General features: G+C 37.8%; 1 protein-coding gene across 1 annotated transcript in view; it reads left to right on the top strand.

The window, feature by feature from the left end:
* Nucleotides 1–14667, top strand: part of LOC100600145 (coiled-coil domain-containing protein 144B) — a 48048-nt gene that overhangs the window by 13677 nt on the left and 19704 nt on the right. The window contains 4 exon segments of the mRNA XM_030827074.1: nucleotides 885–1256; nucleotides 8970–8994; nucleotides 12977–13029; nucleotides 13315–13456. Of these exon segments, the coding sequence (XP_030682934.1) occupies nucleotides 885–1256; nucleotides 8970–8994; nucleotides 12977–13029; nucleotides 13315–13456 (592 nt within the window).

Below are 14667 nucleotides of genomic sequence, written 5' to 3' on the forward strand. Positions count from 1 at the left end.
TCGGTTCTCTAAATCTGTAATTGTGTGTAGAATCAGATGATTTCTAAGTATTGGGAGTTTAGGAAAACTTTCTCATAATCTTTGTTTCTTAATCCACCTAAGTCTCTCTGTCAGTCTTCCAAGTGGCATATGGATGTGAAACTCATTTAGCCATATATCATTGATCTTCAGAACCAGGAGAGGCATCAAGACAATCGCTAAAGGAAATGCGATGAGCTTGAGGGCTTTTTCCTTTTACTGACTTAAAGATGAGATGCAGCTAACAATAAGATGGGAATACAGTAGAAAGGAAGCAATGACTAAGAAGAGATATAAAAATGTATCTGGCAGGTGTGGTGGCAAACACCTGTAGTCTCAGCTACTCGGGAGCCTGAGGCAAGAGGATGGCTTGAGCCCAGGAGTTCTGGGCCATAGGGTGCTATGCCGATCAGGTGTTCACACTAAGTTCATCATCAATATGGTGACCTCCTGGGTGTGGGGCTCCACCAGATGGGCTAAGGAAGGGTGAACTGGTCCAGGTTGGAAATGGAGCAGGTCATAAGTAACTCCTGTGCTGATCAGTAGTGGGATTGTGCCTGTGAACAGCTACTGTATTCCAGCCTGGGCAACAGAGCAAGACCTCTTCTCTTACAAAAAAAAAAAAAAAAAAAGAAAAGGAAAATAAAAAGAAAAAAAAAGTGTCCAGACCTGAGAGCTGCAGCAAATATTCCTGGCCAATGAATCCGTTTATTGTGCTTTCATATTTTCAGGTTTATCTGTTTAACTGAAACTGTTGGAACTTACAATTCCATCGTGACCACTTTAAATATTTTCAACAAGTATATACACTTTAATATATGTGTTTTACTATATGTGGAATCATGATCTTTTATTTCTTTTTAAAGAAAACCCAAAGAGGTAGCAAGTCAGAGTCTTCCTTACAATCAGAGGATGTGGAGGATGCAGATGAGCTTTTAAGAATCCTGAGCACAGAACTTGAATTTCTTGATTTGGATCAAATGAGTCCTGAGGAGAAACAGATTAGTTCCCTTGTAAGCCAGCCCTCAGAAGAGCTTGAGGAGAAAACTGACCCGATGCCCCAAGATGAACTGGGATGAGAAAGAGGGGACTTGGAGTCAGAAAACAGAGAGGAGGGACAAGAAAGGAGAGTATCTGACATCCAGTCCAAAGCAGGGATCTCCAGGCAGTTGCTGGTGTCCAGCACCACAGAGGACATTCTGTTTCAAAAGGATAAAAGTGCCCCAGTGTATCCCTTGGTAAGCGTAATGCTTTTAAATCTCCCCCAGCGCTTTGAGAGTATTGTGCAATAGGGGAATTTTATGCATGTGGGGGGAAAAATACTACCAGAAGGTTACATTTTAAACTAATAATAGACTCGTGTCTTTTTTACTTTTTGGATGGAGTCTCGCTCTGTTGCCCAGGCTGGAGTGCAGTGGCACGATCTTGGCTCACTGCAGCCTCCACCTCCCAGGTTCAAGCGATTCTTGTGCCTCAGTCTCCCAAGTAGCTGGGATTAGGGGCATAAGCCACCATGCCTGGCTAATTTTTGTATTTTTAGTAAAGATGGGGTCTCGCCATGTTGGCCAGCTTGGTCTTGAACTCTTGACCTCAGGTGATCCACCTGCTTCGGCCCCCCAAAGTGTTGGGATTACAGGCATGAGCCACCACTCCTGGCCTACACTTGTGTCTTTTGCAGTGCAGTTAAGAGCTCTGACTGAAACATGTGTGACTGAACATGAACTTGAGAGCTGCATCTGGGTTCAGTGTTATTGCTCAGCAGGCAGGAAATTCCAGACATAGTTTGTCTATTGCATAGGATGCTATGTCACATGTGAGATTCAAACTCCATTCTGCACCTCTCCCCAGCTTCCTCCTCCCCCTTTCCTTCTCACTTCCTCTCCCTCTTCTTCCCCTCCCCTCCGCTTTTATTTTTCTCTCCTGTTCCCTCTCCTTTTCCTCTCTCACGTTATAAAATTCCTCCTTCATGTCACCAATTGCACCCCTTCCCCTTCTTGCTTCACCTCTTCTGCCTTCATATCTTTTTAAATTTTTTGATTCATTTTTTATTATACTTTAAGTTCTAGGATACATGTGTACAACGTACAGGTTTGTGACATAGGTATACATGTGCCATATTGGTTTGCTGCACCCATTAACTCGTGATTTACATTAGGTGTTTCTGCTAATGCTATCCATCCCCCTGCCCCCCACCCCATGACAGGCCCTGCCCTGTGTCCAAGTGTTCTCATTGTTCAATTCCCACCTATGAGTGAGAACATGCAGTGTTTGGTTTTCTGTCCTTGTGATAGTTTACTCAGAAAGATGGTTTCCAGCTTCATCCGTGTCCCTGCAAAGGACATGAACTCATCCTTTTTAATGGCTGCATAGTATTCCCTGGTGTTTATGTGCCACATTTTCTTAATCCAGTCTATCATTGGTGGATATTTGGGTTGGTTCCTAGTCTTTGCCATTGTGAATAGTGCTGCAATAAACATACGTGTGTGTGTGTGTCTTTATAGTAGCATGATTTATAATCCTTTGGGTATATACCCAGTGGGGATCACTGGGTCAAATGGTATTTCTAGTTCTAGATCCTTGAGGAATCGCCACACTGTCTTTCACAATGGTTGAACTAGTTTACACTCCCACCAACAGTGTAAAAGTGTTCCTGTTTCTCCACATCCTCTCCAGCACCTATTGTTTCCTGACTTTTTAATAATTGCCATTCTGACTGGTGTGAGATGGTATCTCACTGTGGTTTTGATTTGCATTTCTCTGATGACCAGTGATGATGAGCATGTTTTCATGTGTTTGTTGGCTGAATAAATGTCTTCTTTTGAGCAGTTTCTGTTCATATCCTTTGCCCACTTTTTGATGGGGTTGTTTGTGTTTTTCTTGTAAATTTGTTTAAGTTCTTTCTTTATTAGCCCTTTGTCAGATGGGTAGATTGCACAAATTTTCTCCCATTCTGTAGGTTGCCTGTTCACTCCGATGGTAGTTTCTTTTGCTGTGCAGAAGCTCTTTAGTTTAATTAGATCCCATTTTTCTATTTTGGCTTTTGTTGCCATTGCTTTTGGTGTTTTAGTCATGAAGTCCTTGCCCACGCCTATGTCCTGAATGGTATTGCCTAGGTTTTCTTGTAGGGTTTTTGTGGTTTTAGGTCTAACATTTAAGTCTTTAATCCATCTTGAATTAATTTTTGTCTAAGGTGTAAGGAAGGGGTCCAGTTTCAGCTTTCTGCATATGGCTAACCAGTTTTCCCAGCACCATCTATTAAATAGGGAATCCTTTCCCCATTTCTTGTTTTTGTCAGGTTTGTCAAAGATCAGATGGTTGTAGATGTGTGGTGTTATTTCTGAGCTCAAACACCGTGCTGGGAGAACCACTGTTCTCTTCAGAGCTGTCAGACAGGGAGGTTTAAGTCTGCAGACTTTTTTTCAACTATGCCCTGCCCCCAGAGATGGAGTCTAGAGGCAGTAGGCCTTGCTGAGCTTTGGTGGGCTCTGCCCATTTTGAGCTTCCCCGGCTTCTTTGTTTACCTACCCAAGCCTCAGCAATGGCAGATGCCCCTTTCCCTGCCAGGCTGCTTCCTGGCAGGTCGATCTCAGACTGCTGTGCTAGCAGTGAGCAAGGCTCTGTAGGTGTGGAACCTGCGGAGCCAGGTATAGGATATAATATCCTGGTGTGCCATTTCCTAAGACCATTGGAAAAGTGCAGTATTTGGGCGGGAGTGTCCCGTTTTTCCAGGTACTGTCTCTCACGGCTTCCCTTGGCTAGGAAAGGGAAATCCTCTGACCCCTTGCACTTCTCGGGAGAGGTGATGCCCCACCCTGCTTCTTCTCACCCTCTTAGTCTGCACCCACTGTCTAACCAGTCCCAGTGAGGTGAACAAGGTACCTCAGTTGGAAATGCAGACATCACCCATCTTCTGCGTTGATCACGCTTGGTGCTGCAGACCGGAGCTCTTCCTATTCGGCTGTCTTAGAATGGAAGCCCAATATATTTGTTAATATAACCACCACTCTCCACTGTTTCTTTTGAAATGCACCTTTATGTTATGTTGCTTATTAAAGCACAGTTAAGTTTTGCCATATATATTTTCCCATATAAATTGCATAAATGCTCATCAAAAACTTAATATATGATGCCAAAGTGAAAAGCTGAGTCTTCTACATTCATTAGGGCAGTTCTCCCACCCTTTGCTAAGACATTGAATTATTTTACCTAAGTCACACTTTTTACCTATCTGATTAATTTGCAGAATTTGTCTGATTCAGCATTATGGAATTGTATCATCTCTTTTGGTGCCACAAAATGCTAGGTAATGGCACTTTAGGTGCTTTGGATCGATCATTTACTCTTTTTTGGCTTTAGCCCAGTTATCAATAGACAGTGGGCTATAGTAGATTCTTATACTATATATCCTCCAGCTATAGACTTTTATGGCTATTGAATGTGAAATTTGGGAAGCATGTCATTTTCAGAATTCCACACTAGCTCAGCAGTTTCACTCTGCTTTTTGTGTTGTGGCAGACTTGTATTTCAGTAAGCTTCTTCACCTTTTGATATCCCAGGATTCAAATGAAAAAAAAAAAAAGGCAAAAATTAGTAGGGGAAAAGAATAGCTTAGTGCAGAGAAGGGAAATCTTCCTTTCTGTTCCTAAAGCCCCACAGTGTCACATCCTCTCATTCTGGCTGTTTAATTTGAAATCCAAGTGGCAAAGACAGAAGAAGACATGCTTTATGTCTTTGTCTTCTTATTTCTGTGTTTGTGCCCGTCAAGTGAGGTAAAAATTCATAATACATAGTGAAGGGTGGTTGGGAATAAAAGCACAAAATTAAGGGCCTTGTTGAAATTTTGGAAAATTCTGTCTCATTCATTGAAACAGAAATGAAGCTGACTTTACAAAAATGTTGATGATAAAATTATAATAATTACAGTTATATGATAATAGTTCCAGATATGATAAAATTAAAGTAAGCACCAAATATTTTAATGACTATAATTTTGATAATTAAACTGAGTCAAGTGATGAAATCAATGAAAACAGAAAAAAGTTATTTGCACTGAATAACTTTTGCTGTAATCCCAGCTACTCAGGAGCCTGAGGCAGGAGAATCGCTTGAAACCAGGAGGCGGAGATTGCGGTGAGCCGTGATCACCCCATTGCACTCCAGCCTGGGCAACAAGAAGAAAACTCTGTCTCAAAACAACAACAACAACAACAACAAAACAGGAGACAATTTTATGTGCTATGAAATGAATCTGAATTTGGGCTAATATTCATGATGAACAAATTTTATATTTCATGAGGATATTCAGCCTTCCTTTGTTATCAGAAAAATGTAAACTAAAAATGAGATACCATGTTTTCCAATCATATTGATATTTTACTTAAAAAATAGCAAGTATTGGCAAATGTGAAGATGGCATTTTCATACACTTCTGTTAAATGAAATTGATGAATCCTTTTTGCAGGGTGATTTGGTAGAATGTATCAAAATTTCAAATACGTCACTTCTTTAACCTAACAACTTCACTTTTGGGATGTGATCCTACAGGAAAATATGACTTGTGTAAACACATACACATATGTGTTAAGAACATTTATTACATATAGTATATAACATACAATGGGCTAATAGGTTAAATATATATAATATTAAGTATATATATTTATGTTAAGGATTATTATATATATGTTACATATATATTTATGTATAAGGATGTTTATTATAGCATTGTAATATCAAAAAGTTGGAGATGGCCTGAATCCTTAGCAATAAAGAAATAGTACAGTTGTCATACCCAGAAAATAATGTAGTATGCAATCATTTTAATAAATGAAGTTGTTAGACCTGAACTGTACTGATTATTTCACAATTAAAGTATATTTAAAGCCTTTAGTTTGATGACACATCTTAAGCCAGTTTTGTTGGAATTCTTGTAACATCTGCTAAGTTACAAAAGGAAGCTAGCTACATGCTACATTGACACCGTACCTTGTTAGCAACAGAATTGCTAGTTATTAAATTTTTTTGTTTTTTGTTCTCAATGTATGAGTGCTAAAATACCAGATCCTCAAACTAATCTGAATATTGCCAAGAGATTGCACATGGGGATTCATATTCTGTATAAGCATTTTGATATATTGGGTAAAACTTACTAAAATACATCAGAGGATCTTAGATCTACTGAACCAAGAGTTTGACAGCTCTTTTTGTAAAGAGCCAGTTAGTAAATATTTTAGGCTTTGTGAATTATAAAGTGAATAAGTATGGCTGGGTTTCAAGGAAATTTCCTTATGAAAATAGGCAGTGGGATGGATTTGGCCCACAACCACCAAATCCATTTGCTCATGCTTGTGCTAAAACCAAGGTGCTGTTATGCAGTGAATCCTCTTTTTAAAGGTACCCTCCATGCATGCCATTATCTTCCTTTTAAAAGATAATGTAGTTCAGTAGGAAGCACACCATATTTTTCAACAGTGGCTTCATATAATTTCAACAAATTTGGTTTACAAAATAAGGTTATTTTCTGCACTTGTCCCCTTTTATTCTTGTTATAGAATTCCATATTTTGACTATTACTTTGTACATTTGATGTATATAAAATATTCTAGAGTTAGATGATTTTTATCAAGCAAGAAATACTTCTTCTGAAACTTATAGTCTTCCTTGGTCTTTATGTATAAGCAGGAGCAAAATGATAATCAGCTTATATAATCTAGAAATGTTCAAGAGGCCTTTTGGTTTTATAAGTTAATGAATTTTTTATTTAATATCTTCGTCTGGCATTTCAAAAATGCCATATAGATACCATTTTAAAAACTTTTAAAGGGTAAAAATATAGTATGTAGTTATATAAGAATTGAAAAATACAGCTAAACAAGAAGAAAATTAGATCATCTACAGTCATGCCCCTAGGTATGTTGGCCTTGAAAGAATGGTTTATACTCACGGATTCAGATTTCCTGTCCATTCAGTCTTGAGCTGACACCAGTAATTTTCACTCCCACCACTCTTCCAAGATTGTTGTTCTGAAGTTTACCACTGATTTGTAAATCTAGACATTGTTTCTTAGACCTCATTTTATTTAACCTGTCAGCAATATTGGACCCAATGGAAAACTCTCTCTTCCATAACAGTGTCGTCACTTGGCTTTCAGGATCTCACTCGCTCACCTGGCTTTTCTTCCTGCCTTTCTAGTCCATCCGTCACGGTCTGTTTTGCTTTCTTCCCATATCCCACCTTTTACACATTGATATGTCCCAGGACTCATATGTCCCAGGACTCAGTCCTCAATCTTCTTTCTCATGACTTTTACTACCTTGTGTGTGCTATTGATTTTCAAATGCATGTCTCCAGCCTAGATCTCTCTCCTTAATTCTAGACTTCTATACCAGTCTGCCTACTTGACATCTCTGTTTGATTGGTCACAAACTGTTGGGTATCACAAACTTACCAGGTCCAAGACTGGAGTACTGATATTCCTTCTCATACCTACCCCTCACATAGTCTTTCCTACTTGCATTAATGGCAACTCTTGCAGTTGCTCTGCTAGAAACCAAGGTGTCGTCCTTGACTCACCTCTCTCTCTGACATCTCACATCTAGTCTGTCAGCAGATCTTGTCAGGAGTACCTGAAGAATATATCCAGAAGCCAGTCATATCTTTCATGTCCAAGCCACCACCATCTGTTGTCTAGATGCATGTAATAGACTGTTAATTGGTATTTCTGTTTTTTAAAAAGAATCTTCTTTTCGTCAATCCTTAACTCAGTGGCTGTATTTAAAACATAAGTCAGATGATGTCATTCCTTTGCTCAGACCCGTCTGATTGCTTCCCATTTCACTCTAGTGTCAGGGTTCCTCCTCATACCTAGAAGGCAACACATGATATGCCCTGTTCTCTCTCTCACTTAAACTTCTGTTTCTTATTCCCTTTGCTCTGCTTCAGCCACGCTGAACTTCTTGCTCTTTGTTATCCATCACAGTTGCTTAAACACCCAGGCATACCTCTGTACTGGGCAGTTCCCTGTGTCTGGGATGCCTTTTCCTCAGATAGCCTCCTGGCTTTCTCTTTCCATTCCTTCAGTTCTTTACTGAAAAGCCCCTTTCTCAGTAAGGACTTTTCTGGCCATCCTAAAATTCCCACCACCCCTCCTCTCAAACCTGTAAACATTTCATTTTCCTGCTTTAGTTTTTCTCCCCTAACACTGTATATGTTGCCTAATCTACTGTTATTGTGTTTATTTCACTCCCACAAGTAGGAGTAGGGCCTAGCATGCAATAAGTAGCTACTCAATAAATATGTATTAAATGAGCAAGTGGAGTTTACCTTTCGGTGTATTGTTTTACACATTAGACTGATTCTCATGTAAAAAAAAAAGAAAAAAAAAGGCTTGACATGGGCTCATTCTAACACTTTTGCCTAGTGATTATATTCATTTTTGGATTTTTTGGCTCTTTGTAGTAAGCTACTTTCTTTATGTTAATAGTTTTCCATTTAGAGAGAAAAGCTCAACATTGTGGTTACTCACTATTTATTCTTTTACTAATGATCATGATAGTTTTACTTCTGATAAAATGGATCAAAGGAGTTACAGACTTCACTGGTAATTTATAAAGAAAATTAAAATATAAGGGTGGTAAATTCAATGGACTTAAAAATTGTTTCCAAGTGATTATGAACCTTCGGTATTTGAAGTTAAAAGACAAAGTTGGAATGTGTTGCCTTCTATAAGAGAGCTATGCTCATCAGGCAATCTGTATTCTGACAGAGCAGCTGTTGATCTTACATAGGGTTGTGGGAGCAGCAGACTTGAAGGACTGGCAGACTCTCAGCAGCATAAGAGGGTTGACATCATCTGGAGAAACATGGCTGTCTGAGTGAGGCTGCTGTGGGTTAGTTAACACTCCCAGGCTTGTGGATTGGAGTGAGTTTGTGTTTGATTGGCTGTCTTTCAGAAGCAGCTGGCCCACATTGATACTGGTTGGTGAGAGAGGCCAATGGTCACTGATTGATTGACTGTATTTAGAACTGGCTGTGGGTGGTTGCTTGTTACTACCATGGCTACAGGTCAGTTCTTTCCTAAGTTTGAGGCAACTTTAAACTGCAATTTTCTGTTTAAAAGTTGCCTTCCATCAACTATGTTTAAAATGAAAATGGTTTCATATTCCAGAACTATAGACTTAATTTGGAAGTGTGGGTCAAGAGGAATTGTTTAATAATTGCTCTCAGGAAGATCTCATTTTTTTGATGCTTAGTCTTAACCAGAAGAATTCTCTACATAGTTAAAAACAAACAAAAAGCAATTATTAGTTTTGTTTCAGTTTTTGTTATTTTCAGAGACTTCTGCTAAACTCCTAATATAATCTCCAGTGGGAAATGTTTGTCTCTTTGTTAATGTATGTATTTATATGATAGTGATACTCTTTTTTTTATTCCTTAATCTTTTTTTGTTCACTTTCTGTTCCATGCAATGATAGTGATATAATGTGTGTTTACTTCATAAAAAAAAAAAATTCAATTTTCTGCTGGCAAATCCAGCTTTTTATATTAAGACTAAATACTAGACTAAACATGTAGGAAATTTACCAAATTATTTTATTTTCAAACAAACTTATATAACTAATCAGAATGTTGCTATTTTTGAACTATATATAATGACTATAATGACATTTAGGAATTTTAACAGTAAGATTTTTTTCTTCCCAAGACATTTTCCTGATTTCTTTCACGTAATATGTGCCTGTTATTTTTAAAACTTTGTTTAAACTGTTTAAACATTATTATATTTAAAAATAAACCCAAAACATAGCACAGATCTAAATATGAGTTTCATGTGTAAGAGTCATTGCCTGTATGCAGTGGACTCCAGCTTTTTTTTTTTTTCTTTGTGATAGAGTCTCACTCTTTCACAGGGCTGGAGTGCAGTGGCAATCTCAGCTCACTGCAACCTCTGGCTCCTGGGTTCAAGCGATTCTCCTGCCTCAGCCTCCCGAGTAGCTAGGACTACAGGCATGCCACCAATCCCAGCTAATTTGCGTATTTTTAGTAGAGACGGGGTTTCTCCGTGTTGGCCAGGATGGTCTTGATCTACTGACCTCGTGATCCGCCCGTCTCAGCCTCCCAAAGTGCTGGGATTACAGGCATGAGCCACTGCACCCTGCTGACTCCAACTTTTTAGTGTAGCATTCATCTTCCATTCTTAGTTTCCTTGTGTTTTACACTTTTCCTTTCAAGTTCCTAGGAAACACCTAGACTCCATGGGACTAATCTTTGTGCTCTCATTCCATTCTCCAAGTAGAGTAGTTTTCTCTGTTTTTCCCTGGTGAGCTCCTCTTATATTTTGCCTCTTCTGTAATGCCTTCCTTGTGCTAAAATATAACTTTTCGTATATCAACTTTTAAACTACACATTGTATCATAATTGCATATTACCTGGTTTTTGAGGCAGGAAATATATATTTATATGTTGTTGGTAATTCATAACTGTGTTTTTTAAATTAATGAATTGAGATGGGGAAGAGTTGGAATTTTACAAAATTTTTTTTATTCATTATCAGTAGAATTATTATAAAACATTGGCTTTTTATAGTTTTTTTAACTTCTGGTACTGCATTACATATCAAGGAAGGAAAGAAATATGAAAATAAAAAATGGACCACAAAATAGTCTGTGATTACACCAGTGTTTGAGAAGGCTAATTTAGTAACTCATGGTCTGCTACAAGGAGATGATGACAGTAGCTTAAGTGAAATAGATGAGGATGAAAGAAGTTAAGATGTATAAGTTCTTTATTTCTCTGAGAAAGAACATTTGCAGTGGTTACTTTTCCTGGAAATAGAATAATGTAGTCTACCAAAGCTGGAGAATACTCAACTATATCAACGCTGAAAGACTGATTACAGTGAGGGCTGGTGACTTTGACAAGGAGCAGTTTCAATAAATAATTGCTGTGGAATCCTGACTATAGTGGATAAGCATAGACACCCCTTGAGGGAACCGTTATTGGGAAAGGCAATAGAGAAATGAGTGATAAATGAAGAAGAATGTGGGATTCAAGGGAATTTTCTTTTTTATTTTAAAATAGAAGCTTTTAGAATGTATTAGTATGCTGCTGGGAACGATATGGACAAGAAGAACATGTTTATGAGATTTAATTTTGTTCGTATGTCTAAGTGTTTGAAAGCTCGATTCATTATCTTTTATAGATTTTTAGCAAACTAATTGTCCTTAAAGTGCTTATTCATGTAGAGTTTTATGGTAAGAGTTTGTTCCTTCAGCATTGGTTCAGAAAGGTAACATTAGTGTAACTGAACATGTAAATGGTGACTTGAAATTTAAACTATCATATGCAGAGTATTTAAAATTGTGAAATAATAAACATGCAAACACTTAGGCCATACTGAATATAATTTAAACATCCCTTGATGAATAGGTATGATCTGCTAAGGTACTCTAAAATGTCAGGTGTATCAACTTTATAGTTGTTTAGATTCTGGGGAGAAGGGGAAGGTTTTGTTCAAGTACTTTAGAAAAGCTAACTGTTGACAATCTATCACAGATTATTACTTCTGGATTATAAAGTTGTTTTTGGGTTTTTGTTTGTTTGTTTGTTTGTTTGTTTTTGTTTTTTTGAGACAGAGTCTTGCTCTGTCACCCAGGCTAGAGTGCAGTGGTGTGATCTCGGCTCACTGCAACCTCCACCTTCCAGGTTCAAGCGATTCTCCTGCCTCAGTCTCCTGAGTAGCCAGGATTATAGACGCCCGCCACCACGCCCAGCTAATTTTTGTATTTTTAGTAGAGATGGGGTTTCACCATCTTGGCCAGGCTGGTCTTGAACTCCCAACCTTGTGATCCACCTGCCTCAGCCTCCCAAGGTGCTGAGATTACAGGCTTGAGCCACTGCGCCCGGCCTATAAAGTTTTTTTTTAAAATATTTAATCAGGTTGACCCACAATGGATTATAATGTTCTAAAGTATCAAAACCATGTTTCCCTGTACCAACATTGCCATCAGCCTGTATTGTGTGCTCAATGAGTATTTATTTGTTGAATGCATGAATAAATGGGTGAATACATGAATGAACACCTGTTGATGGATTTCATTAAAAATAATTTTTAGTTTTTTGAAAATAGGTTTCCGAACTTGCCTCTGTATAAAGTTTTTTTATTAGAAAAAAATTGCAAGATTCTGAAATTATTATTTATAGTTGTAGTCAGAAATGGAATGACAATGTGGTTTCATCTGCTATCATCTCTCTTTAAAACACTTGAAAACAAATGTTACCTTCACAGCATATCATGAAACACATGTTTCTAAGGCAGAATTCTTGGGTTTGAGTGCTGGGTCTGCTACTGGCCAGCTATATGGGCTGAGGAAAGTCATGTGGCCCTTCTGTGCCTATGTTCTTTCTTTATAAAATACTTAATATGTTACTGACTTCACAGAATTGTTATGAGGTTTACATGAGTTTGACACATGGACAGTGCTCAGAATGATGCATAGTACCTGCATAGCAAGTCCAGAAAAAGCTAACTAATACCATCATTAAAAAGGGGTTTCTCTTATATAAGAATGTGAGTAATATTTTCCAAATAGGTTTTAGTGCCCGTAAAAGCTTGTTTTTATTGAAAAGGATAACAATGAGAAAACCCTGGTATATTTGTTTTTATCACATAATGCAGGTAACACATATTTTTTCTTTTGGTTTTACTATCAGAAATCTTGACCTAAATTTAATTCTTTGCAATGATATTAGTAGTAGCAAATTTCTTTATCCCTTAATGTTGCTGTTTCTGTTTATAGTTTAATGTCCATTGTAGAAAATTACTATATTTTACATTACCTGTAAAAAAAATTACCTGTACACTTGATGAATAGAAGTAATACAAATGCAGATATTTTATATGATAAAACAATATTATTAGATATTCTTTGTATTTTACATCTTTGCTATTTTTCTAAAGGAATTGTTTCTTTTTTCAGGCCTGCAGATAAAACATCTAATGAAAAGAACAAGGTATTGTAAAATAGTAAATGATCTAAAATATTATTTAAAAAAAAATTCTAAAAGGTAAAATGAAAAAAAACAGGATGTTTTGTCGTAAAACTGTTTGCTTAGAAAAAGTGATTAGGAAACAGTAGCCATTGATAATAGTACAGTTTAAGAACAATCTGTTGCTTTAAAGAAGTACCTGTGTTTTTGCTCATCAAAAAAAAAAAAGGAGAAATACCACTTCTGTACATTTAGCATATGCTATAAATCTTTCAAGGACATTTTGAAACAGTATTATTTATCTTACAGGTCAAAAACCAAATACATCGTGGGGCTGACTTTGCTGACTCAATGGGGCCATCTGAAACAGCCTCAGAGGTTTGTGAGTTGTCTCACTCTATTCATGAGAATTTTATATTGCTGATTGAACAACTTGGAATGGAGTGTAAAGGTAGGACCATTGCATAAATGCAAGGTCTTTTGATGTATCCTGCAGTAGTGTGTGTATACATTGCTGAGAACTGACATGTGATAGTGAAGCGCATCTCAGAAATATGCTCAGTGTTAAAATAGAGAACTAACTTATACTCTACACCAAAGAGCTATGATAACTCCACTGTACTTTTCTTAGTGTGAGTGGCACTCCCAGTCTTTTTGTTGACTCTGTTTCTCTCCTATTCCTTCCCCCAATGTCAGGTTACCATTTTTTCTCCACCTGGAATGCTGCAGAAATCTTAGGAATCTTAGAACTGTTTTCCTGAATACCCCACCTCCTAAAACCATGGTCTACTCTGCATTCATAATGATATATTTTTAAAAATTCAGATCTGATCATGTTACTCCTTTGCTTATAACTCAGCTACTACTTCTCATTGCCATAAGGTTAGAGATCTGAATCCTCTAGCTTTATCCTACATCGTTTTTACACTTCTCTTTCTGTGTCCCACCCAGTATCTTAGATGTTTGTTCGAGCAGTTGATAGCTTCAGTGAGGTATAACTGATATATGATAGACTGCAAGTATATAAAATATACAATCATATGCACATGTGAAACCATCACCATAATCAAGAGAGTTAACATGTTCATCATGGCCGGGCGCGGTGGCTCACGCTTGTAATCCCAGCACTTTGGGAGGCCGAAGCGGACGGATCACGAGGTCAGGAGATCGAGACCACGGTGAAACCCCGTCTCTACTAAAAATACAAAAAATGAGCCGGGCGTGGTGGCGGGCGCCTGTAGTCCCAGCCACTTGGAGAGGCTGAGGCAGGAGAATGGCCTGAACCCAGGAGGCGGAGCTTGCAGTGAGCCGAGATTGCGCAACTGCACTCCAGCCTGGGCGACAGAGCGATACTCTGTCTCAAAAAAAAAAAAAACATGTTCATCATCCATAAAAGTCTCTTCCTGTCCCTTTGTATTTCTTTATTAAGAAACTGCTAAATTGTTTTCCAAAGTATTTGTATTGATTTTCCATTCCAACCAGTAGTATACAACATTTCTTGTTGTTCTGTATCATCACAAGCTTTTATTATTGCTGTTTTCTAATTCTGAAATTTTAGCCATTCTGATGGGTGTGTATTATGCATATTATTATGGTTTTAATGTGCATTACCCTAAAGATTAATAATGTTGAGCATCCTGTATGTGCTTATTTGCCACCTGT

The sequence above is a fragment of the Nomascus leucogenys genome, chromosome 14, assembly GCF_006542625.1.
Source record: "Nomascus leucogenys isolate Asia chromosome 14, Asia_NLE_v1, whole genome shotgun sequence".
Taxonomy (NCBI): Eukaryota; Metazoa; Chordata; class Mammalia; order Primates; family Hylobatidae; genus Nomascus; species Nomascus leucogenys.